Source organism: Kogia breviceps, chromosome 2 (assembly GCF_026419965.1).
Source record: "Kogia breviceps isolate mKogBre1 chromosome 2, mKogBre1 haplotype 1, whole genome shotgun sequence".
NCBI lineage: Eukaryota > Metazoa > Chordata > Mammalia > Artiodactyla > Physeteridae > Kogia > Kogia breviceps.
The window spans coordinates 145,153,614-145,179,651 of record NC_081311.1 but is presented as its reverse complement, the minus strand read 5'-3'; the positions used below and the strand labels follow the sequence as shown (position 1 = coordinate 145,179,651).

Below are 26,038 nucleotides of genomic sequence, written 5' to 3'. Positions count from 1 at the left end.
TATAAAACAGCATTATTAAAATATTATTTTCTCCAAAAAGAAGTTTCAAAAAAACAAGGTCCTTGAAACTTATCCCTTTATCAAATGTAAATTATAACTGCTCTGATGAAATGTTTTTAAGTTCAATAAAGTTTAGATAAGAAAAATGCTCTTAAATGGTAATCTGTTCCAGGATTTAATCACTTTGTAATCATGCACATTTTCTAAGTGCTCACTGTTAAGAACATTCTTCCCATGACCAGGTTTACCATGCATTACATCTAGCAAAGTAATCGTGGAAGTATGGAATACAAATTATTGCCTTAGAAAAGACTGTTTATTCCATGTATAAAGCTCAGAGAGTAGCTTTCAGAAAGATGGAAAGAAAGTATATACACCGGCCACACAGTTGTTTGAACTTTATTCTGATATGCATACATCTGTCAAATAAACCAAAAATTTCAAGATATAGAGTACAACATATCAAATGAAATCATTCAAAATTATTTTAATTATACACAAATAGCAGTATAAGGTACACATATACGATACATTATGTAATTTGTTTTGAGGTTTTGAAAAGCAGTATTTTTGGTTTTAAAATTCTGATACCATTATCTATTACATCATTCAAGTAACATGTATTTCAAAAGTTAAACTTTTAAAAAATAATAACTAAATTAACACATAACTCTAAGATAATTTGATGGATGAGCTGACTTTACCAAAATAGTGTTGTTCGATTCTTCTACAGAAAGCAAGGAGGTTGCTATAGTTTTTCACCTTCTCAGAAAGTTCATCATTGGTCAACTGTGTGGTAAGAATAGTGTACAGATGGCCAAATACCAGTGCATCTAGTTCAGTAGGCCTAAGACAAAAGCAGAAATGAGAGTAACATGAACAATGTTTAAGTTGTATGGTAGACTATATACTATTTTTTTATTTTAAACACTTTATTCATCTATTTAAAAGAAAAAAAGTCATGTAAACAATAAATCCTACCCCAATTTGATAGGATTTATTCTATTTTATTGGAGTTTCTGTTGTAAGATATGAAAGAAAAAATATCTTTTAAACTATGATCTGCTAGTTGTGTGAGTTGCTTTTTATTTATTTATTTATTTTATTTTATTTTTTTGCGGTACACGGGCCTCTCACTGTTGTGGCCTCTCCCGTTGCGGAGCACAGGCTCCGGACGCACAGGCTCAGCGGCCGTGGCTCACGGGCCCAGCCGCTCCACGGCATGTGGGATCTTCCCAGACCCGGGCACGAACCCGTGTCTCCTGCATTGGCAGGCGGATTCTCAACCACTGCGCCACCAGGGAAGCCCGTGAGTTGCTTTTTAAAATAGCATCATTTAAATGTGTTAAAATAATATTGGTGTAAAACAAAAAGAATGTCATACAAATGGAATTATATAGTATGTAACCTTAAAATAATAATAATATTGGTGTAAATATCATATTCATTTTATTCATTAATTTATTCACTAAATATATACAACAGGTCTCCAGTGTGCCAGGAGCTATGCCAGATGCTAAAAATATAAAAGCAAGAAAGATATTCTAAGACATGGACACAAAACATAAATTACCACAACACAATTAATAAGTGCTTTTGTAGATGCATAACCAAAATGCTGTCAAAGCAGAGGATTTCACTGTGGTGCTAGGAAAACAGAATGATACCTGATTACCTGATCACCATATTACAAAATGATTTAATTTTAATTTTACCATTTTTTTTTTTTTTTTTGTGGTACGCGGGCCTCTCACTGCCGCGGTCTCTCCCACCGCGGAGCACAGGCTCCGGACGTGCAGGCCCAGCGGCCATGGCTCACGGGCCCAGCTGCTCCGCGGCACGTGGGACCCTACCGGACCGGGGCACGAACCCACGCCCCCTGCATCGGCAGGCGGACTCCCAACCACTGTGCCACCAGGGAAGCCCCAATTTTACCATTTTAAAAGCAAACTTAGCTTTCTGAAGAAGATGTAAGAATGGCTTCAACAAAATTTTTTCTATGTTTTATTTTCCCTTTAATTATATATTACTAACAAAAAGATGAAATTTATCTACCTTGCTACTAACGGTCTATAAATGGGACATCACCAATCTATATTACGTTAAAATAATTACAGTAGACCCTTGAACAACACTGGTTTGAGGGCTTCCCTGGTGGCGCAGTGGTTAAGAATCCACCTGCCAATGTAGGGGACACGGGTTTGAGCCCTTGTCTAGGAGGATCTCACATGCCGCGAAGCAACTAAGCTCGTGTGCCACAACTAAGCCCATGCACCACTCCTCTCTGAGCCTGCACTCTAGAGCCGTGAGCCACAACTACTGAGCCCGTGCTCTGCAGCAAGAGAAGCCACCGCAATGAGAAGCCCGCGCACTGCAACAAAGAGTAGCCCCCACTTGCTGCGACTAGAGAAAGCCCTTGTGCAGCGACAAAGACCTAACGCAGCCAAAAATTAATTAATTAATTAATTTAAAAAAAAATACTGGTTTGAACTGTGAAGGTCCACTTACACGCAGGTTTTTTTCAATAAATACGTACTACAATACTACACAATCCAGGGTTGACTGAATCTGCAGGTGCAGAACCACAGACGCAGAGGTCTAAATGTAAAGTTATACATGGATTTTCAGCTGCAGCAAAGGGTCAGCACCCTGAGCCCCCTCATTGTACTGTACTAGTACAATATTACTAAAAGGAGAAAATACCATTATTATTAACTAATTATTGCTGTCAGCCCTACAGTGAAAAAGTTACTGAGAAAACACATTAGTCGACCTAAAATGTAAAAATATGTTGCAGTAATCTCGTTTGGCAAAATAGATTTGGGGGTCTGTCAAATCCTAACTCTGTCACTTACTAGCCATGTGGCCTTGACCGCCACTAATGAATGACTTCTTTTAATAGTTGCACGGCTTTGCATCTCTTCATGCCACTAATTCCTAAAATATTTATCTCCAATCTGAGTCTCTCCACTAAAGTCCAGAATCATACATTCAAAGGCCTATATAACAATTCCACTTGAATGTTGAATAAGCATCTCAAACCTGCTTGTCCCCTCATCTTCCCAAAATAAAAGTCACCACTACCCACCACCTGTTCAAGCCAAAAATCTGAGTTACTCTTCAGTCCTCTCTTTCTCTTACCCTCCCATATCCATTAGCAAACCTGGTGAGACACAACCACCAAAATATGTCCTGAATGCCACCACTTATCTATATCTGCTCCAAGCATAAAACATTCGAATGAATTTCCACTCCACTTACACTAACATGCCAAACTCCTTATCCAAAAGATACAAATTTTAGATGATCTGGCTCCTGCTTACCTCTTCAGCCTCATCTCCTACCATTTTCAACATACAACCATAAATGGTTTTGCTTCTTCCATTTGAACATAAACTCTAGCCAATCTTAGGGCCTTGACCCAACTATTCCTGCTGCCTGGAACACCCTGCCCTTGACTTCATACTGCTGGCTCCTCTTTGTTTTTCAGAACACAACTTAAATGTCACATCTTAGTTTGAGTGGTCAGCATCCCCTGACCACTCAAACTAAAGTGGACATATAGCCGCTTATTGTGATGTGATCCTATTTTAATTCTCTATATGACACTTAAAACTATCTAATATTTGTTTTTAATTAATTGTCTATCTCTTTCTACCAGGACCTTGTCTACTTGTTTCCTCCTGTGTCCCCAACACCTGGAACAATGCCTGGCCCAAAGTAGGTTCTCAATAAATATGTGTTTAATGAATCAATAAAAAGCTGTAGTACTTCTCATACCATACTATAACTGTTTACTTAATGTTTCCCCCATTATACTCTAAGTTCTCTAAAGATAACACTGCATATATCTTTATAACCCCAGTTCTTAGCAAAGTATCTAAGGAACTGAATGGTTATTTGCTGAATGAATATATGAAAGAGCAAAGAAAGCATCCTGCCTAAATTGTATAGGATATTTAATTTTTCAATAGTAGTTATTCACATTCTTCCAAAGCCCTCCCTCTTTTGACACATTCATGAAGTATTAATCAAAGTCAAATGTGCAATTTATGGCCATGTTTAAGAGGGTAGTCAATAGGATAGTTTAAAAAAATCACAAGTGTCCTGGGACTTAATAGCACCATGATCCTAGCATTACAGATGAAGAATCAATAACAAATGGATAGCTGAAAAAAACCAAGGATGTAGAAGGTGGATAAGTATTGAGCTGAGGCACTTTGTGAGAAGTGATATAAACACCAACTCTTCCAGATCCCTAAACATATTTCTTAAAATGTGTATCTTACCAATTTAGGATTTATTTTCCTAATCCTTATTTAGGATTAACTACCCTCTGCTTCTTGTATTAGAGCCTAAAAAAAGGTGAATATATTCTCTGATGCAACTTCCAGTAGGGTAGATGGGCATCTTTTATCAATAAGTGAAGGCTCTGAATGAGCTCAGGTATGAAGGTATGTTCAAACCAGAGTAGTCTAGAAGTACCCCTGAAGTGGTCAAAATATTATTTGCTTCAAATATACATCCACATAACTCAAAAGGTGCTGAATTATATAGGGTAATGAGCATACAAAACCTGATATGATGTTACCTAAAGATAGCAACTTCATGACAAATTACTTTTAGAACATCTAACACGAAGTAGAATACACTATACTAAATCAAACAAAACACACACATAACTTAATGCATATTTTTTGTAATACTTACAAATTTCAGCAACTACTTATATTAGTTGACTCTGACATATATGTTATCAATTCCCACAATTCTTTCTTTTTAAAAAGTACACTGTGGTAGTGGTGACACAACTGTATACCACTGCTAAAACTCACAGAACTATACACATAAAAGCATCAATTTTACTTTTTGTAAATTATGCCACAATAAACCTGACTTTTAAAAAGAGCAATAAGCTCAGAAAAATATTTGCAACTCCTATGAGAGACAAGGACAAAAAATTACACTTTAGCCAATACTTCCACTGAATTGTTTAACCAAGCCAAGATTTCATGTACCTCCAGTTTTAATTACCTTTACTATACAATATGGAGAGAAAACATAACATTTCCACCCTTCTGCTTACTAAGTAGCTTGTAGAGTGTAATTTGGATACAGATAGCAACTCTCCTCCTAAGACCTTCAACATCTTTCACATTGTTGCCTTCTCATCTTACATTATCATTCTTTCCACATTTCTGTTGGTTACCTACCATTCTTTTTTTTCCAGTTTTATTGACAAATAATTAACATACATCACTGTATAAGTTTAAGGTGTACAACAGGTATAAGTTTAAGGTGTACAACAGATGGTTTGATTTACATAAATATATTGTAAAATTGTTGCCACAATAGGTTCAGCTAACATCCACCAGTTATCTACTATTCTTTCATTTGAATATCAAAATAAAAACGGTACCAATAAAATGAGAATGTTTTCCTAACCTTTCCCACTAAAAATTTTTTTGTACTTATCTTTTTCATTTTCTTCAATTATTATGGTTCCACATTTCTTTCTCTCTTTCTGATACGTTTCACAGTCTAGTTTCAAAAACATTAATTTTGTCTGAATGTTCCCTAATTTTTCTTTCCCATTATACTGTTAACTTGTCATTTCTTCATACTAACAGAAATAATCTACATATCCTTTCTTTATATATCAATCACTGATCTTTAGGACTATCATTCAAATTTGTAAATCAAGCCCCTTGCCATCAACTTTGCTATATTTTGTTTTTGGATATTTTTGAGCAATTTCCCCTTAATTTTCTTAACTAGTGATTTCTCAATTGAATAAACTTCAATGAAATCCCATTACCCCCTGAAATTATTCTTAAGGTTCCCAAGTAAAATTTTTACATCATTTCTTCAAAATACTTTCCTATCAGTATATGAAGGTATATTTTCAAATTTTACCATTTACTTAATGGTTAATAGCAGTATTTTTTCTTTTTCAAACCTAACTCCTTTTCCAATTTCTCATTCAATTTAATCTAGTCTTAACCAACATTTACTGAGCTTCCTCTAATAGGTTTTGTTTGGAAAACACAAACCCTCAAGGAGCTCATAAATGCTTTGGAGTAGTATTAACTTTTTCTATACTGATTACATTTAGAAAAATTATCTTTTTCTTCTTCCCCTTTATTAAAAAGGTAACATGAAAATATCACTTCAAGAAAAGTTTTAGTTTTTTATTCCAAATCCACTCACCAGGTGAAAGGGAATAAATTACCCAGTCTTTGTGTAGGTGTCTTAACAGATATCACATCAGCAAGATCACAGATATAACAGATAACACAGATTTTATTTGAGTTGCATTTTAGAAATATGATTTAAATATTTAAAAGCTATCAACTATATATTATGAAGGATAAAAAGGACAATTGTTAGTATCTACTTTGTATTATTTCTAATTTTTTTCAAATTCACTTTCCTTTCTCCTTTCCACCATTTAGCTTCTTTGTCCTCTTTTCCCAATTACTATTCTTGCTGCAAGATCTCCCTCAACTATCTTTCCCTTTCTCTCATCAAGTAAAGCTACTGAATTTCTTTCATGAGGCCTCTCAACATGTCTAGTAGGTAAGCTAGAAGAAAAGCTGATTCTAATTTTAGAGGGTAAGGAGAGGACACACAGGGAAATAAATTTTAATATTAAACAATTGGGTAAAATTAAAAATTAAAACTATTCTATACTTCAATCATAAAAATGTTTATCTAAGTCTCATATAAGGTAAAATTATTTCAAAAACCTACATCTTAATACCAGTTAAACAGTTTCTCAATTGTTTTTGTACCTATTCTAAATTTTGAATTTTTCATTACAAGTTTAAAAATAATTATACCCGAGCTGATCTCCCTATGCTATGCGGCTGCTTCCTACTAGCTAGCTATTTTACATTAGGTAGTGTAAAATAGCTCGGTGCTTTGTGACCACCTAGAGGGGTGGGATAGGGAAGATGGGAGGGAGATGCAAGAGTGAGGAGATATGGGGATATATGTATATGTATAGTTGATTCACCTTGTTATAAAGCAGAAACTAACACACCATTGTAAAGCAATTATACTCCAATAAAGTTGTTAAAAATAATAATAATTATACCGTCATGAAGAAAAAATTTTTTTGATATTTCCACTGAATCACATGCCAAATGATACCTGGTTACTAACTCTTTGACACTGAGTTTCAATGAGGAGAAAAATAAGTTAGATCTATTATCCTGGCTTCCCATGGAGACAGGGTACATAACAAAACTAACTCCTAAAACAGAGTGATACACTTCGAACAATAAAATGCACCCCTTCTGAGCTTTTCAGCTCCTAAGAATTCCTGTATCAGAAAGAAAGGGGACTACATAATACTAACATTTTGATACCTTTCTTTTGTATTGGAGACTAAACAACTAGAATCAGCATAGGCAAACATCACTAGAAATAAGAACATAGCTGTAGAAACTTTACCTACCAGGATTTCATGGTTTGAACTCTATGACCTTTCTGCTTCAAAGATCAACAGAGCCCTATTTTATTTTAATATCAGTTATATAGCACCTACATTAATATAACTTTAATATTTCCAAGCTATCATCAGTCATTTTTGCTACAAATATTAGTATCTCTACCAAAAGATGTTTGATATAGCTATAGATGAATGCCTATGAAGATGTAATAAATAATAGCAAATAAACCTTTTTAAAAATTATCAATCTAAAAATCAAGCGATTTTTATTAAAAAGCCAAGAAAAGATTAGAATTCTAAGCAAACCAATGAGGTTAAAATGCTAATTTAAACCCATCTTAGACTGGATCACAGGATAGCTGATTCTGATATACTAAAATTGTAACTTTAAAAAAAAAAGGAAAATTCATTCTTTGCCTACATTAGATATTATTTTCCAAATTACAAAAAAATTCTGTCTTAATAAAACATGAATTATTCAATTTACATATATACACATACACATATTTAATCTATATCCTTCACAATTATTTCTGTGCTTTACAAATATTTTCATTAAATTTTAAAAGAAAAGTTCATAATAATGCTTGTCCAACAATATTTTTTACGGTTTAGTTTTATTCACTTTTCTAGTCCTCAGGGTATCATCCTATACAGACAAGTATGGCTAGGTTTCACGTTTTAATAGTAGTTTGCAAGCTCAGATTTTGTTAAGATGTCATAGTTCCATACAAAGCACCTTGAACTACCTCTAGTAGAACCTCTATCATATCATACAATAATGACTGGTTTACATTGTCTACCCTCAGAAGAAAATTCTTAATAGCTAGCACTGCATTTTAGAAAACTTGGTCTCCCAGAAGCTAGTGCTACGCCTGATACCCAAGAAATTAAATGGTTAATGAATGCAAAAATGAACTTTAATATAACTAAATCTTTTCATAAATATTTCTTGATAAAACAATTCCTCTATGATAAAATGTTTGATACGATATGTATGATAAAATAATAATATAGAAAAGAAACTAACTAAAAAGAATAAATTCTTACTGCTTATTGAAGAAATATGGTTGTGTTCCCAGTCTTTGCGAAAGAGCTTGACAGCACTGGTCTACATCTTCTAAGACCTAACACAAGCAACAGACCCCAAAGAAAAATATTTAAATTAGCAAAGCAATAAAATGTGTCTAAAACTTAACATGTATCATAGTTTATAATAAAAATATAAATTTAGGTAACCATTTATAGTATATTTAAATCAGACTATAGACCATATAGAGAACATATGTAATAATTTCTATACAAGAAACAGGAAGAAAATTTGAGAGCAAATTTCCTTTAAATACAAGTACATTTAAGTTACTTATAAGGATTATGATCAAGAAGGTTTTTATCTCGGGCATCCCTGGTGGCACAGTGGTTGAGAGTCCGCAGGGGACACGTGTTCGTGCTCCGGTCCAGGAGGATCCCACATGCCACGGAGCGGCTGGGCCCGTGAGCCATGGCCGCTGAGCCTGCGCCTCCGGAGCCTGTGCTCCGCAATGGGAGAGGCCACAACAGTGAGAGGCCCACGTACCGCAAAAAAAATAAATAAATACAGTTTTTATCTCAAAACTCTACTCCCTACAAAAATGTTTTCCTGAATTCATAAAATCAAATGATTTCACGTATATTAAAAAATCTGCTTCATAAATAAGACGCTGCTGACCTACCATGAGTAAAAATCATTTGAATTGTTTTCCCACTAGTGGAAATAGATTTTATTTACTCCATCCCTATTCATTTACCCAATCCCCCTTGTGGCCAATGGCACACATCAATGAGTTGGCTGACAAGGACTAGGGGTATCCTTGAAAAAGAGCCATTAATTAGCTTAATGATGCTCAAACTCATGACTTTGACATGATATATACTTTTATAATTTTGCTACTTCAGTAAATTTAAGACCAAAGAAAAGCAGGTATATTAAGCACTGCATCTAATAGGGTTGGGTTTTTCTTTTTAAGCCCTGATGCTGCAGATCTATATTTATTGGCATAAAAAAATGTCCCCAATGTATTGCTGAATGCATAAAAAAAATTATAGAGTGCCAGGTATAATATGACCCCATTTAAAGAAAATGCTATTAAGAGACACCTAGAAGAATGTTCTCCATATAGTTAACAGTGGCAATTTCTAGATGGTAGGATTCCAGCCAACTTTTATTCTGTTTTTGAAGTTTTCTGTATTACATAATTTGTTTTACAATAAGCATGTGTGATTTTTATAAAACAAAAAAGTATTTCATGTCAGAGAAAATAAGCGCAAATGTTTTGTTAAATTTTTTTTATTATGTTGGGAGGTTTTTTTTTTTTTGGCTGCGCCACGCAGCATGTGGGATCTTAGTTCCCCGACCTGGGAGGGAACTGGCGCCCCCTGCACTGGAAGTGCAGAGTCTTAACCACTGGACCGCCAGGAAGTCCCCTGGGATTTATTTTAAAGGACCAACAATTAAAAATCTTTTTTCTTTATGTATTAAAGTTGAGGGTTTTATCAACTTCAATCTGAACTGACCTGGTCCAGAGTCTTGTTACCCCATCCAATAGCTTTCATCTTACGTCTGACTTCCCACTGTTTCTGATAGGCCAAAATATGATTCAGAGGCCAAGGGTAAGGAGATCCATACCTAGCATGAGTGATCTAAAGCAAAAAGATTATGTTAAAAACATGATTCTAAAGACATAGCCTGTTTTCACAAATAAAATTCTAAGGGAAATATATTTCCAGAGATCACAAACAGAGCAATCTGAAAAAATAAAACAAAACAAGACATAGCTTGCAATCTAAAAATTAAAATTTTAAACCATTCCCTTTAAAAATATATAAACTTTCACATACTCTGCAACCAGTTATATCAAACAATGACACACAGCTTCCCTAAAATGTATGTGCAAGCAAAATTAAAGTGAAAAACTATATCACTAATGGTATAAACCACAATGTTTCATTTATGAGCAGGGACTTATGATTCTGAGCAAAAGTGTTTTTTCATTAAATTTTAATTAAGATAAATGCTGCAGAACCACTCACCTCCCCTACAGTAGCTTCATCACACCACTGAAGATACAACTAGGAAAAAAAAAACAGTCACCAAAACTTTAAAGTATCAAAGAGAAAATGGATAAAGAAAGTTATTTCTTGCCAGGGTGATTTTTTATAAGCCAACGTCATAAAAGTCACATATGTGAGGGTTGTTTTTGTTTTTTCTTGGCTAATGTTGCTACATAGAATTATTAAACTTAATGGTGGTACCTATAAAAATATTTCTTATTCATAGAATACATCTCTAAATGCCATTAAAGTATTTTACAGATACCATTTAAGTGAATTTCACAAGACCAAAATAAAATAACGAGTGGGCAAGAGTCACTCCTGTTTACAAAGAGAAAAACTAGATATGATAATATCAGGCAACTTGCTCAAAGATAATGATCAAATAATTTGGGTAGCCACACTAGCCCGAGAATTTGCTTGACTGTTTTCCTATTTTTCAGTAACTTTAACATAACCCATAAGAAAGATGATCTTTTATGAGAGAAAAAGCTTATTTTCAAGGCCTATTATCTTCTATTATACCTCTGCAGTCAACAGCATATTGTTGACTAATTCCATGTAGGCTTTCATTTCTGCTTTTTGGACTTCATCCAGCCCATCACTAAGAGAATGGCCCTAAAGGGAATTTAAAAAACTTTAAAAGAGCATCATATTAAATATACAAAAACTTTCAGTTATCTTACTACCAAGTGATACAACATCAATGTTTTACTGCAAATGTCAAATGGATTAATTTCCAAAATGCTCCCTAAAACATAATTATTTTATGTGAAAAAATTATACTTTGCTATCACTACAAAATATTAATAAGAAGTATTTACTTGTCATTATAAAAATGTATATTTCAAGAGACAAAATTACATTATTATTTCACAAAAGAAGAAAACAACGATGGTCAGTAAACCCTGTTTTTTTTGAGACTAACCTTTTTAGTAATAAAATAAATTCCAAAGATTGACATGTGTTACTTATAAAGTGGTCAAAGATTTTTTTAAATGTTATTAATAAAGGACAGGGATAGACACTAACTTTTAAATTCTAATACAGTATAGTAATGAGTGGATGCATAAAATAGTATAAGCTTTAGTTGTAAGATTTTTAAAATGCATACCCTATAACACTGTATTACCACTCTTAGGAATTTATACTAAGGAGATAATTTAACAAGTGTACAAAGGTGTATGTACAAGAATATTTATATTAGCATTCAATAACAGCAAAAAATTGGCAACAACTTCAGTGTCCATCAATAAAGACTTAAATAAATAAATTATAATACATCCATATGATAGAATATTATACAACAATTTAAAAGGATAACATATATCTATAGTCATTAAATGGAAGAATTTCCAAACACATTGATGATTTTAAAAGGCAGGTTGCAAAATAATACATAATAGTATGACTTGTATTTTTCTACATATGCAAAAAAAATTTCTGGAAGCATGTTCCACAAAATGTTAATGGAGGTTGTTCTTTGATAACTATTAAAATCTAAACTGAATAAAAATTCAAATGGGTAAATTAGTATTGATACATTCAACTTATAAACATATTCTGTAGCTCCCTTCTCAAAGGTTAACCTGATATTTTACAACAATGAAGAGTTTTCATTTGTGACCAAAATTCTCATAAGCATGAGTTAGAAAATTATCTATCACTTTGTAGAGGTCAAATGGCCTCTTTTGCCATTGACTTACATTATGGGGGAAAAAAAAACTTACTCTTTAGAAATATTTCTCTGGTAGTTTATATCAGCATTTTGTAAAACTAGGTTAACTTAAAATCAACGTAAATGTTACAACACCCTAAAGAATTATGAATGACTTATTTAAAAGTAACTATGATCAAATGCATTTAATATCTTTTTTATTACCTTGGCTTTAACAAATTGTACTATTGGACCAAGTTCCGATACTACTTGATTTCCTACGTGAATAAAAGGTACTTTACCTGTTGAGGGAGAAAAAAAATGTGAAAACACTCTCCATAAATTAAAGTTTGTGCTAAAAAGGAAATCAACACAAAACTGGGATACGTTTTATTAATACACAGTTTCCTAACACTATGACTTTTGAAAATTATAGTTAAATGCGTATGTTAAATTCTAAAAATTTTTAAACATTAATTACTAATTTTAAAACAAAAGAACAAAACAAGGAGATTCATTCTAGAGTTCTTATATGTAATAACAAATCACAATATTCCCTTTTCAGAGCTAACACTATTAAAGCACTATATAGTAGTAAATACTAATTATTCAAATTATACGAACCAAGCCTAGTCATTGGTTCATGACCATTGATAGATCTGAAAAAATTTAACTGGGCCTTCTCTTCAGAATACAATGAATCAATCTATATTTAAACTACATCTATGAAGCTTTTTTTTTTTTTTTTTTTTTTACATCTACTACTTTCAAATCTCAGGTACCCATTCAGATCAATTGTTTAAGCACACAATGGTGCATTAATAAATGTATCTGACTCAAAAATATCAGGAATTAAGACAATAACAATCTTTGAAGGTACGCTAGCTTATGAATTATAACACAAAGTATGCTCCCAACACATGTGGGGAAAAAAGAATTAGTATGCTTACAAAAACTGGTTTCCCTAAATAAATGCCACATTAAAAAAGTAATATTTCATTTTTTAAAATACTAATAATAGATGAAATTATCAGAGAGGATGATCTCCAAATAGCAATAAAGTCTACCTCAAATGCTAGAGGATGAAACTTTGTCAGACCTAGTTCAAATAGAGTTCACACTAACAGCAGGCTTCTTCGTGGTCCTTTTCAACAGATTCACTCCTCTCTGGCTTAGACAGCCTGAGGGTAATGGATGAGGTGCACAGCACCAACAAAAGCTTCATCTGCGTCCACAGGACATTACAAAGGAAAGGCAGGCCTTTTGGAATACAACTCAACAGAGGTATTTAGAAGACATTTCCATTTACCAATATAAAAACACTGAATTCTGCATTCCTTTTTTCTACCGCTTTATAAACCTTGTAAAAGGTTTATAAAGATAAAAAAGAAAAAAAGAAAAAAATTTCTTATCTGCATTAAAAATTAGATCATACTCTTTTTTAACTTGGGATAATATCTTTGTAACTACTATACTGATAGAAATAGTGAAGGTCCTCTGAAATAATATGACCAGAGAATGAAAACTTTGTGAATGAATGTCTAGACTGAAGAGTATTTTGGGGTGGTACATTTTGAGATCAAAGTATATTTCTCATTTTCATTATCCAGTTTGCAGTTCTTGGAAGACAGAGTTTATAGTGGCATACCTTGTCTTATTGTACTTTGCTTTATTGTGCTTTGCAGATATTGCGTGTTTTTACAAACTGAAGGTATGTGGCAACCCCGAATTTGATAAGTGTATTGGTGCCATTTTTCCAACAGCATTTGCTTACTTTCTGTCTCTGTATCACATTTTGGTAATTTTCACAATACTTCAAACATTTTCATTATTATTATATTTGTTATAAATATAAAACTTTAAAGGATGAGGAGTTGCTTCTTATGGGAGCAAAGAAAGTGGTTTCTTGAAATAAAATCTACTCTTAGTGAAGATGCTGTGAAGACTGTTGAAATGACAACAAAGGATTTAGAATATTACATAAACTTAGTTTATAAAACAGCACCAGGGTTTGAGAGGATTGACTCCAATTCTGAAAGACTTTCTACTGTGGGTAAAATGCTATCAAACAGCATTGTATGCTACAGAAAAATCGTTTGTGAAAGGAAGAGTCAATCGAAGAGGCAAACTTCAATGCTGTCTTATTTTAAGAAATGGCCAGGGACTTCCCTGGTGGCACAATGGTTGAGAATCCACCTGCCAATGCAGGGTACATGGGTTCGAGCCCTGGTCCGGGAAGATCCCACATGCTGCGGAGCAACTGAGCCCATGCGCCACAGCTGCTGAGCCTGCACCCTACAGCCCGCGAGCCACAACTACTGATGCTGTGTGCCACAACTACTGAAGCCCATGCACCTAGAGCCCGTGCTCCGCAACAAGGGAAGCCACTGCAATGAGAAGCCCACGCACCACAACTAAGAGTGGCCCCCGCTGACCACAACTGGAGGGGGCCCGCGCACAGCAACAAAGACCCAACACAGCAATCAATCAATCAATCAATCAATCAATCAATGAGTAGATGAATGAATGAAAGAAACAGTAAGAAATGGCGAGAGCCACCCCAACTTTCAGCAACCATCACCCTGATCAGCCAGCAGCCATCAATATGCAGGTAAGACCCTCCACCAGCAAAAAGGTTTTGACTCACTGAAGGCTCAGACGATGCTTAGCATTTTTCAGCAATAAAATATTTCTAATGGAGATATGTATAGTGGTTTTTTAGCCACAATGTTATTTCACACTTAACAGACTACAGTATAGTGTAAACATAACTATTATATGCATCAGGAAACAAAAAAAATCCATGTGACTCACTTTATTGCGATATTCGCCTTACTGTGGTGGTCTGGAACCAAACCCCACAGTATTTCAAGGTATGCCTGTATTTTATTTCTTTTCTTAAAAATACTTTGAGCATTGTAGATTCTGAAGCAGGGAAGCAGTGTGGGTAGTCAATTGAATATTCATATATCTCTAAATACAAAGAAATAAATAAAAATCAAGGCAACAAGGGACTTACCTGGTGGCGCAGCAGATAAGAATCCACCTGCCAATGCAGGGGACACGGGTTTGAGCCCTGGTCCAGGAAGATCTCGCATGCCTTGGAGCAACTAAGCCCACATGCCACAACTACTGAGCCTGCGCTCTAGAGCCCGTGAACCACAAATACTGAGCCCGCGTGCCACAACTACTGAAGCCCAGGCGCCTAGAGCCCATGCTCCGCAACAAGAGAAGCCACCTCAATGAGAAGCCCGCACACCGCAATGAAGAGTGGCCCCTTCTCACCACAACTAGAGAAAGCCCGTGCACAGCAACGAAGACCCAATGCAGCCAAAAAATTAATTAATTATTTTTAAAAATCAAGGCAACAAGTTAGAAGTAAATAATGTTTTCTGTCACTAGCCTGACTTAAAGTGGAGCCAGAGTTATATCCTTATTATTGGAGGTGATCAGGCAAAAGCAGAGTGAGACAGTTATTCTCTGGCACCAATCAAAGGTCATAAAGAACAAACTCAAAGGCCCTGCTTCTCATTTTAGGCAGAATAATCATTTTTGGAACTTTTATATTTAAAGAGAGCAAGAAGATGCTGCCAAGCAAATTTATTTATTCAGAGAATATTAGAAATAGAAAGGACCTTGGATGTCATCTAATCCAACCACCTCATATTACAGATGAAGCCACTGAGGCTCAAAGAAGAGAAGTGAAATTTCCCAAGAAAACTGTTAACATGTGACAAAGTCACAGAGGGTTAGACTAAAAATTTCCTAACTCTTAGCTAAGTGGTCTTCTGACTATTCCATGATGCTCTCTGCTTTAAAAATCTACCAACAACCAGATCAAACAAGCAAATAAAAATATAACACATTCCCATGGTCACCCAAATACTAGAGACATGATGAAATTTAAATACCTTAATAGAAAGTGCCATTTTCATCTACCTATAGGAGACTTCTCCTATGCATATATGTATATATGCATGTATTATAGTCTCTATACTATTTATGTTTATCTTTCCTAGAATCTATAAAGATGGATAACTACCTAGGTAATACTACATATAGTACAGTCATTTTAGGAAATAGGTGGATAAGCTATATGGCTTCTCCTTGATTTGTTAAAGATATTAACTTTAGTATTAGATTACTAACTTTTTTATATGTATATCTACACTCTTTGTATGACTACACAGAGGAAAAAGTTAGACAGAACCCAATATAATTCATTTCACCAGAAATCAATAAAGTTTATAAAACCTATGTATAAATTTAAAACAAAATGATTCAATTAATAGCCTTCAAGAATCTAAAAGATGTATATGTTTATAAGTCTAAAAATTCATTTACTGAAATGTTTTTAAAATGTATATTCATAAACCTATAAATGTAGAGGTATTCATATAGAATTTTCAGTGTGTATAGAGAGGGTGTCTTCACAGCTGTTGACAATTACTACCACCTTAAGAGTTTATGATGAAAAAAATGTCATTCCTAATGATCCAAGTCATTCCTAAATTATCACCACAACAAAGAGATCGATAAATGTCTCCCTAAAAAGCTATGTAACACACTTGTACCAATCAGTTATATTCAGTATTTAATCATAAAGCAGTGGTTCTATGCGTTATTATTGCTCCAGCAAAACCATAATTATAATAACCCATACCAATTCTATTTATTTATCAGATTTGGTGGCACTATATTTTTATATTAAAAATTACCTGAATCATATTTATTTAAAACTGGACCTTAATCTACTAATACATGATACACAGAAAAGGCAATACTGATTATAAAAAATAGCAGAAAGGCTAAAACCTTAATAAGAAAAAGTACCTTAAAAACTTAAAATGAAACAAAAAGAATCAGAAACCAAAGACATTCAGATCTATGACATGTTAATTTAATTATTCCACAATCTCTCTTCTTCCATCAGCATAATGGGAGAATACAATTTAGAGAAGTATATTTAACAATAAATAGATTCACATAGTAAAATCTGTTTTCTGAAGAAGGAACAGTCTTATGTAAATAAGACTGGGGGAAATCTGAGATTATGTATTTTCTTGACATTTACTATTTGAAACAATTCCCCTAACTTTCCAGTAATCATCTCTAACCACAGAGTTGAAATGAGTAGACATGTCACCCCAAGACTGTCAAGTTTGCAACTGTTACTTTATAGAATGGGAAACTTCTTCAAAGGGTTAAAAAAAATAGGCATTTAAAAAATCTAGGTACAAACTGGACTATCACTGCAATTTTATCAATGCAGAATATTAACAGAGAAGAAAAACAAAACTAAAAAACACTTACCAGATGGAGACATATATTCTGCATTTGCCCTGCAAACCACTTTGACAGGCAGATTACACATCTGCAAAAAGGCCTGTCAACCAAGAGAAGTCTACAGTAAGTCTAGTGAAAAGTATATGCATATTCGAACACAATTTTTTATTTATTTCTTTTCTAAACTTAAGTAATATCTCAGGAAAAGAAAAAGAATGAATCAACTTAAAGTGAAAGATTTGTACTCTAAGACAAAAATAAAATGTCATTTCAATACTAAAAATCAATATGACTTAGACACCAGTAAATGTATAAAACTTAAAGCATTTATACACACAAATGTAAATTATACACTTATATTACTGCATTAGTTTATGTAAGTCAGCAATACTGTATATTTATTTAATTTTCTTTAACAGATAACTAAAGTCCAAACTTTATAAGCTATTACTAACTTCCACTACTCTTTACAGAATCCTTATCTTTCCTGTCTTAGGGGAAAACTCTCAAAATCTTATTTTTACTACTTCAAAGTTCTCTCCAATAATACTCAACATCCTAATGTGTAGCTTTCAGGCTTATTAACTCACTTTTTAAAGATATAGAATTGTTTATTTTTACTTTGTTTATAGCAACAAAAATTTTATAAGTGACTTAACTGTCTAACAATAGGGAACTGGTAAATTATTTATGGTAAATGCAAACCATATAATTTTATACAATTTTTTTAAATCATTAATTATATGTTCACACATGACTGCCTGAAATAAGAACTTTATTTCCAAAGCTTCCTTCCAACTGGGTGTGACCAATGTCTAAATTCTGGCCAATGGGACTCAAAGTTCTGGGCAACTGCTCCGGAAGTTTCTTTAAAAAGAAGAGATATGACCTCTCCTCTTTTTCCTTCTTGCTGACTAGAATGTGAAAAAGATGACTTACAGCCACTATAGCCAAACTGAATCACAGTAGAAGCTGAGCGTTGAAGACGGCAGAGCAACAAGAAGAGGCAAGAAGCCTAAGTTTTTGATAATCATTCAGTCCCAAACCTGAATTACTTGCATTAAAAAAAGAAAGAAAGAAAAGAAATAAACTTCTATCTTTTTAAGCCACTGCTATTTTGGGTTTTCCTAACTCACAGCCAAACCTAATCTTGACTAATTTACCAACAATTACTGTTTCTAGGTTTAAACAGCACCTCACCCAAACAAAAGTTGACTCCTCTATGTCTATGTAAGTATAACTAACAGTCCTCTAAATACTATAACCTATGCTCCCAATTTATAACAATAATAGTGAGCTTCTTGGTTGGCCCAAAAGTATGGACTCCAGGTAGTGGTTCTCAAGCTTCAGTGTACCATCAAAGTCATGTGGAAGGCTTGTTAAAACACGGTTTGATAAGAAGGGAAGAATTAGAATAAGTATAAAGAGACCTTTCAAGAAGACTGAGAAGGAAGAAGGGAATTAAGAAGGGTCAACTCCCTTCTATTATATATGTATCTGTACCCAATGATGGAAAAAGGTTGAGCTCATTAAAACACATATAGGAAATAGGCTGAAATGACAAGAACCAGGCAGAATAACTGACATACAAGATCCATGAGAAGATAAAAAGGAATGAAATAAGAGCACAGGTGGAAGCATCTGTTTTTTTCAGGAAACAGGACACTTTTTCCACTGTACTTGCAAGGGGTGGTCAGCATCAGTGATGATGATTGCAAGCTGATAAGTGAGAAGGACAAGAAAATGAGGGAGTGCTCTTATTCTGTGAAATGGGAGAAAAATTGCCGAGAATGTAGGACTAAGAGGGGGTTTAGGCCTTCAGAAGAACAGAAAGAATTTGAAAGAACTGCTTAATGCATCTTCTCAAAGGTCAGAATAATACTCAGTTGTTAGTTAACAATCATAGTACTGTATAAAATAGTAAATATGGTATATTTTGCTAACCTCCATGTATATTGGTAACTGTACTAATCATTGTTCCAAAAAGCTGTATTTCACTAAGAGAGATTAAGCAAAATTGTAACATTCTACAATCAAAGCCGTGTTTCCAGTCCTGTGAATTTTTTACTTCTCTACTAAAAAATAACTGGCTTAATTTTAACCAATTTAACAACATTCAACTTACCACAGACCTCAATTGACGGCACAATTCTACTTAGCCAAAGGTTAATTTTATAGCATTTACTGCAATTATTCTTCATCCCTGATTCAGAAGAAATTTTCTGAATTAATCTGAATTAATCACAAAGAAGTCTGATGTCACAAACACAGTATGTTCATCCAAACATTAAAAATGCAAACCAAAACATTGCCATTACTGTCTTCAAGAATATAAAAATTCCAAATCCAAAACAGACTTTGATTCAACAGTATTTCCTTTCTCTTGTAGCATAGGAGAAAAATCTCTGAGGCTCTCAAATAGTACTTTCACCTTTCACTTGCATTTTCAATCTCTATCAGCACCTCAAATACTCTAATTAAAACAGGTATGATATACAACCTAAAACACATTTTATTTTCAATTCTGAATAGCAATCTGCATACTTTTATTCTTATGTAAATACAAAGAAAAATGTAGTTCTAATTATAATAAGGAAAGTTAGGAAAATTCAGCCAACTCCTATTCCTCTGTTGGATACATTATTCCAAACTAATTCAAGTGACTGACAACATAAAATAATTTAAATAAAAAATTTAGTATATCCTATGAGAACAATGATTTATAACTGTGCTGTCTAGTATTGTAGCCACTAGTCACCTGTGGCTATTTAACTTAAATTTAAATTGATTAAATTTGAATAAAATTTTTAATTCAGTTCCCCAGTCACACTAGCCATTTCACATGCTTAACAGCCACATGTGGCTAGTGGCTACCATACTTATTGGCCAGTACAAATAACAGAACATTTCCATCATCACAGAAAGTTCTACTGGACAGTGTGGGTCTATTGCAATAGCAATGGTAATAGCAATAGCAACAGCAATGGTAATTGTTGCATAAAAGATACCTTAGCAAAACAGGCTGACATCATCTGAAAGAGATTAGGCTAAATATTATAAAAAACAACCTGCACAGTATTACAGTGATGACTGTGAGACATTAAACACCACGATATTTTCAATTTTCAGAAATATCTAATATAGGGTTCACTCATTTGCTGAGCAACACCAACTGACAAAATGGGTCAGGTAAGTTTATTAAAATGTGAAAACTAAGAACTTTAGAATGAATAAATTAAAGCACAGCCAATAAATATATTCTTTGAATATAAATTTACTGACTACCTACACATATGACATGGTAGGACTTTTTCAAACACACACGCACACAGAACATAATAGCCAGTACCTAACGTCTAAGACCCTGAAATTTAATTAGCTTCATGTAGTTTCAATATATTGAGTGAATTAATTAAGTTCATAGCGTCAAAAAAATTCATTGAAGGGTATGTCTATATATTCTTTTATTTCCACAAAAAATTCAAAGGAAAATAGTAATAATAGATCATCGAGAACCAGTTAAACATGAAGGATTGAACTTACACATTTACCTCTGCAACCTTTCAAAAAGTCCAATGAAATAACAGTGAAGAAACAGAAAATGTGTAAACCCAGAAAAACACAAAGAATGGAAGAGGAGACCAAAGCAGACCAGAGATGTGAACCCATTTTTATAAGATAAAAAGCAGCCTTAGCAGGGCAGAGGAAGCTGAAACCTAAGGGCATGCAGAAGAGAAAATCAATACATTTACATCACAGAAACTGGGAAGTTTCCAAAACTGGAGGCACCAAGTACCACAGAAGGCAGAGGTGAGGTAAAGGACTAAAAACAGGAGAATTGGATGAAAGTCTGTAAAAGCATCAGACAACTAGCCCGCCCCCAATCTGGCAGAAGACAAGGGTTAATTCTCTGGAGAAACCCAACCAGAGAGGCTCCTGACTCAGGACCCAAGCATAGCAGAGGGCCCTGGGTAGAGGGTCACACTGGAAGGAAGGTTAAGGGAAAGTATGTACACCGTAGAAAGCCATAGCACCCTCTCCCTCTCAGCTCCCAAACACTGGCAGCCACATTAAGTGCTCCAGAGTACCCCTCCATAGAAAACACCTACCAATACTGATGATTTTAGTGAGGGGTAGGGACAGTGGCCAAAAAATGGCCACTGTGCAATCAGTCTATAGTGAAGCCCACATGTCAAAAAGTCCCTCAGTGCCCCATCAGCTTTTCAGTGCCTCACTCTTAAATATAAATTGTTAGCAGAGATCAATAGATATTTGAGGAAAGCCTCAAACATACAAAGCCAATACAAACTACAAAAAAAAGTAGTTGAGAGGAAATAGAAAATGCGACAGCAACTTCAAAGAAAAATTATAATGGCTAATATTCACTGAGCACTTACTATGTGCCAGGTACTTTCATAAGAGCTTAACTCTATGAGGTAGGTACAAAAAAAAAAAATCCCTATTTTAAGATCAGAAAACAGAAGTACAGGGAGGTCAAGGAATCTATTCAAGGCATACAGGAAGAAAGGAAAGGAAGAAGGGGGGAAGAAAGGAGAGAAAAAGGGAAAGAAAGGAAAAAAAGAAAGAAAGAAAAAGGGGAAAAAGGAAAATGAAAAGAAGCAAAGCATACAAAGGACTGAGATGACACTGAATGTCTCAAAAGAAGCTCCAAAAGCTAAAGGATGGCAAAAGGCTTTCAAAATTCTAAGGAAAAAACTTGCCAACCTAAAATACTACATGTGGCCAAGGAATCAATCAGGTGTGAAGATAGAATTTTTTAAAAACATAACACAAGCAAGGTCTTTTTTAAAAGCCTAAAATAAAAATAATAAACCAAGAAAAAAAGAACATGGGATGCAGAAAATTAGGGAATCCAACATAAAAGGAAGGCAAGAAGAATTCCCTGAATGATGATGAATAGCAGTCTCAACAACCAGCTGTGACGCCAACCAAGAACGAAACTGTCCCAATTAAAGTAGAAGGAACAGGGCTTTCAAAGGTAATAGTTCCGGGGCTTCCCTGGTGGCGCAGTGGTTGAAAGTCCACCTGCCGATGCAGGGGATGCGGGTTCATGCCCTGGTCCGGGAAGATCCCACATGCCACGGAGCGGCTGGGCCCGTGAGCCATGGCCGCTGAGCCTGTGCTCGGCAAAACAAAACAAACAAACAAACAAAAAAAGGTAATAGTTCCAATAAATAAATAAATAAAGGACCTGATGTGTTTGACCATTATGAGGGGGAGTTTTACAGTTCAGTCAGTTTAGGAAAGAAAACTATCCAAATAAATTAAATAAAGCAATTATTTACTCAACGGGAAAAAAATCATATAGAAAGAATATGTTCATTGTACACTAAGCCACTCAGCTGGGGTCAATATTTACATTCTAATTATAATATAAACACTGAATATTAATTTAACAAAAGTTAAAGAACTATTGGGAAGATGGGGAAGCAGAAGGGGAAGAGAGCTGCAAATGGTAAATTTCGTAGTAGAATTCAATAGATATATTTAAATTAAAAAATGAAACGGCAACACAAGCATCTTACTTCGAAATATAGAGGTAAATACCCAGGGGGAAAAAATACAGCTGAAAGAATGGAAAGTGGTTGCTTCTGGGTATCAGGATTTGGGGTGAGGTAAGGGTGGGACAGTCGACTCTTTTCTGTGTGTGATAAGACTCGCATACATTGATGGTGGGAGTGGTAAACGAGCCAACCACTTTGAACTGTTTGGTAATATTGACTATTAAGCAGATGCCTACTCTGTCAGCCAACAATTCCCCTCCCAGAAATACACCAGAAAGAAATGAGGCATATAGCCACTAACATACAAGAATAAGAATGTTCCTAGCAACTTCATCCATATAATCAAATAAAGGAACTCAAATGTCCATTAACATGAGCAGCAACTCTAAAATTCCTAATTCCAAGCTAAAAAGGATATATAATGTTACCAATTGCTATTATAAAAAAGCAAAAAATATTAAAAGATTACACATTTTTCTTAACTCTAAATTCTTCAGAAATAGCATACTTGGAGAACTTTTAAATCAGAGAAATTCTAGAAACAGCCCCAGAAGGTAACACCTATGATAATCTATGAAGATTCTAAATTCTATTGCTTCAGTAATTACTTCTGAATCATATCTTCTGGGAACTACAGCTCAAATATTTTGTAAAAACTAGTTTTGAGAAATAAAATATATCTCACTTACATATAATTGAAACTAAGGCCAGGAGTCTAAGAAATAAGAACAATCTGTTACCAATCAATTCGACCCTTACATATACTTTAAATCCCATATTCAAAAGTTGTTATTTTAGATAACAGTGCCACTCCTTTTAATAGATCATAAAACTAGCATCTTAAATGTCGGGGGAAAACCTAACACATGTTGCAGATAAAAGAATGTCTTGTGATTGCCGGGGTCGGGTGGGGTGGGGGGTGGCAGCAGCGGGAGGGATGAATGAACTGGGAGTGCGGGGTTAGCAGACGCAAACTACTATGTACAGACAGGATGGATAAACAACAAGGTCCTACTGTAGAGCACAGGGAACTACATTCAGTATCCTGTGATAGACCAGAATGGGAAAGAATATGAAAAAGAATGCATATATATGTGTAACTGAATAACTTTGCTGTATAGTAGAAATTAACGCAACATTGTCAATCAACTATACGTCAATAAAATAAATTTTTTTAAAAAAGAATGTCAGGAATATAGACAGGGATCCTGTAACAGCAATCCTTCAGTAACATGGTGGCAAGGCTTCTGATGATTCCTCTTCCTTCTCATTTCAGAACCCTCTGTCTTCTAAAACTAGCTTTTACTGCTGTAATTCCCAACTATGTGCCTGGTACATAACAGATAATAATTATCAGCTCAATGAATAAATGAACAAACACACAAAAATCTGAACAATACATAAACCACAAAATAAACAAAGAGTAGAGAATCCAAAACTCAGTACACCTAGTTCTAGTCATATATGAATTTTTCTAAATGAAACAACAGAAACTTCTGATAATAAAAACACAGGGGAAAAAAAAACCCAAACAAACAGGGGGGAAAAAAAGGCTGCTTTTGTCAAAATTCAAAACAAAATTTATACTCAACCACTGGTCGGGGTATAAATCAATGTAATCTTTTTAAAGGGCACTTTGGTAACATCTACCAAAATTCTAAATATACATAGCCTTTGATCCAGTAATTGTATTGCTAGAAATATATCATATGGGCATATTTACATAAGATTATATAAGATACATGTAAGGATATTCACACCTAAGCCCTATTTATAGTAACAAAGTAATAATTATAACAATAGCCTAATATCCATCAATAAAAGACTGGTTCAATAAACTGTGGTGAATTTATTAATGGAATATTTGTAGCCTTCAAAAAAGAATGGGGGGCTTCCCTGGTGGCGCAGTGGTTGAGAGTCCGCCTGCCGATGCGGGGGACGCGGGTTCGTGCCCCGGTCTGGGAGGATCCCACGTGCCGCGGAGTGGCTGGGCCCGTGAGTCATGGCCGCTGAGCCTGCGCGTCCGGAGCCTGTGCTCCGCAATGGGAGAGGCCCACGTACCACACACAAAAAAAAAAACCAAAAAAAAAAAAAAAAAGAATGGGGTTGCCCCTCAACTGAACTTCTCACACTAAATTCCAAAGACATTTCTCATCTGGGCTACTGAATGACATAAGACAGTATACACCAAATGCAGAATTCCTTTTTGTGTTATTTTTCTTCTAAAGGCCTGGAGCAAATCACTTAAACCATAGCTTAATAAGGCCTGCAAAAAGCTAATTTATTTGGTCCATTGCATAGCTTCCTGTGAACTAACTTGGTAGGAGGGTATAATTTTGAATATCTAGAAGAATGAATGGAAAGCAATTATTCACTCATTCACTCACTCAATAAATATTATTGAGCACGTGCTATATATCAGAAACTGTTCTTGGCACTGGGAATAGAGTGGTCCCAGACCTCATGGAGTTTACATTCTAATGGAGACAGATGATAAGCAAATAAACCAGAATAGATCCACTGTGATTCCTGCTACTTAGAAATACAAAGCAGTGTGAGGGTATTGCCATTATATGTAGGATGGTTAGATAAGGGTTCACCGGTAACATAACATTTGAGCATAAACCTGAAGAAAGTTAGGAAGCAAGCCATGTAGGTTTCTAGGAGAAGAGCAGTCCAAGTTCAAAGCAGTTCTATGCTTCAAATGGAGTGTTTGAGGAACAGCAACAAGACCTGTGTGACAATGCAGACTAAGGAAGTGAGTGGTAAGAGACGAGCTCAGAGAGACAACCAGGAGATCATGTAGGACATAGAGATAATTGTAAGGATTTTGGCTTTTAATTTGAGTGAGACGAACAATCATTACAAGGAGTTGAGCTGAGGATTGCTGGAATCTGACCGACATTTTAAAGGATTACAAACCACTATACAGAGATTAGACTGTAAACAGTAGAAGGGTGGAAACACAAGAACTAGTTAGGAAAATTTTGCACTAATCCAGGCAAGAAATGATGGCAGCCCAGG

The 26,038-nt window shown here is 34.6% G+C and overlaps 1 protein-coding gene across 1 annotated transcript in view; it reads right to left on the bottom strand.

Moving 5' to 3' along the window:
- Nucleotides 1-300: 300 nt before the first annotated feature.
- Nucleotides 301-26,038, bottom strand: part of MTX2 (metaxin 2) — a 60,422-nt gene continuing 34,684 nt past the window's right edge. The window contains exons 4-10 of the mRNA XM_059052975.2: nt 17,517-17,589; nt 12,429-12,505; nt 11,072-11,164; nt 10,526-10,564; nt 10,010-10,135; nt 8,507-8,583; nt 301-847 (exon numbers count right to left, since the gene is read on the bottom strand). Of these exons, the coding sequence (XP_058908958.1) occupies nt 673-847; nt 8,507-8,583; nt 10,010-10,135; nt 10,526-10,564; nt 11,072-11,164; nt 12,429-12,505; nt 17,517-17,589 (660 nt within the window). The 3' untranslated portion in view covers nt 301-672. The remainder of the gene's footprint in view (nt 848-8,506; nt 8,584-10,009; nt 10,136-10,525; nt 10,565-11,071; nt 11,165-12,428; nt 12,506-17,516; nt 17,590-26,038) is intronic.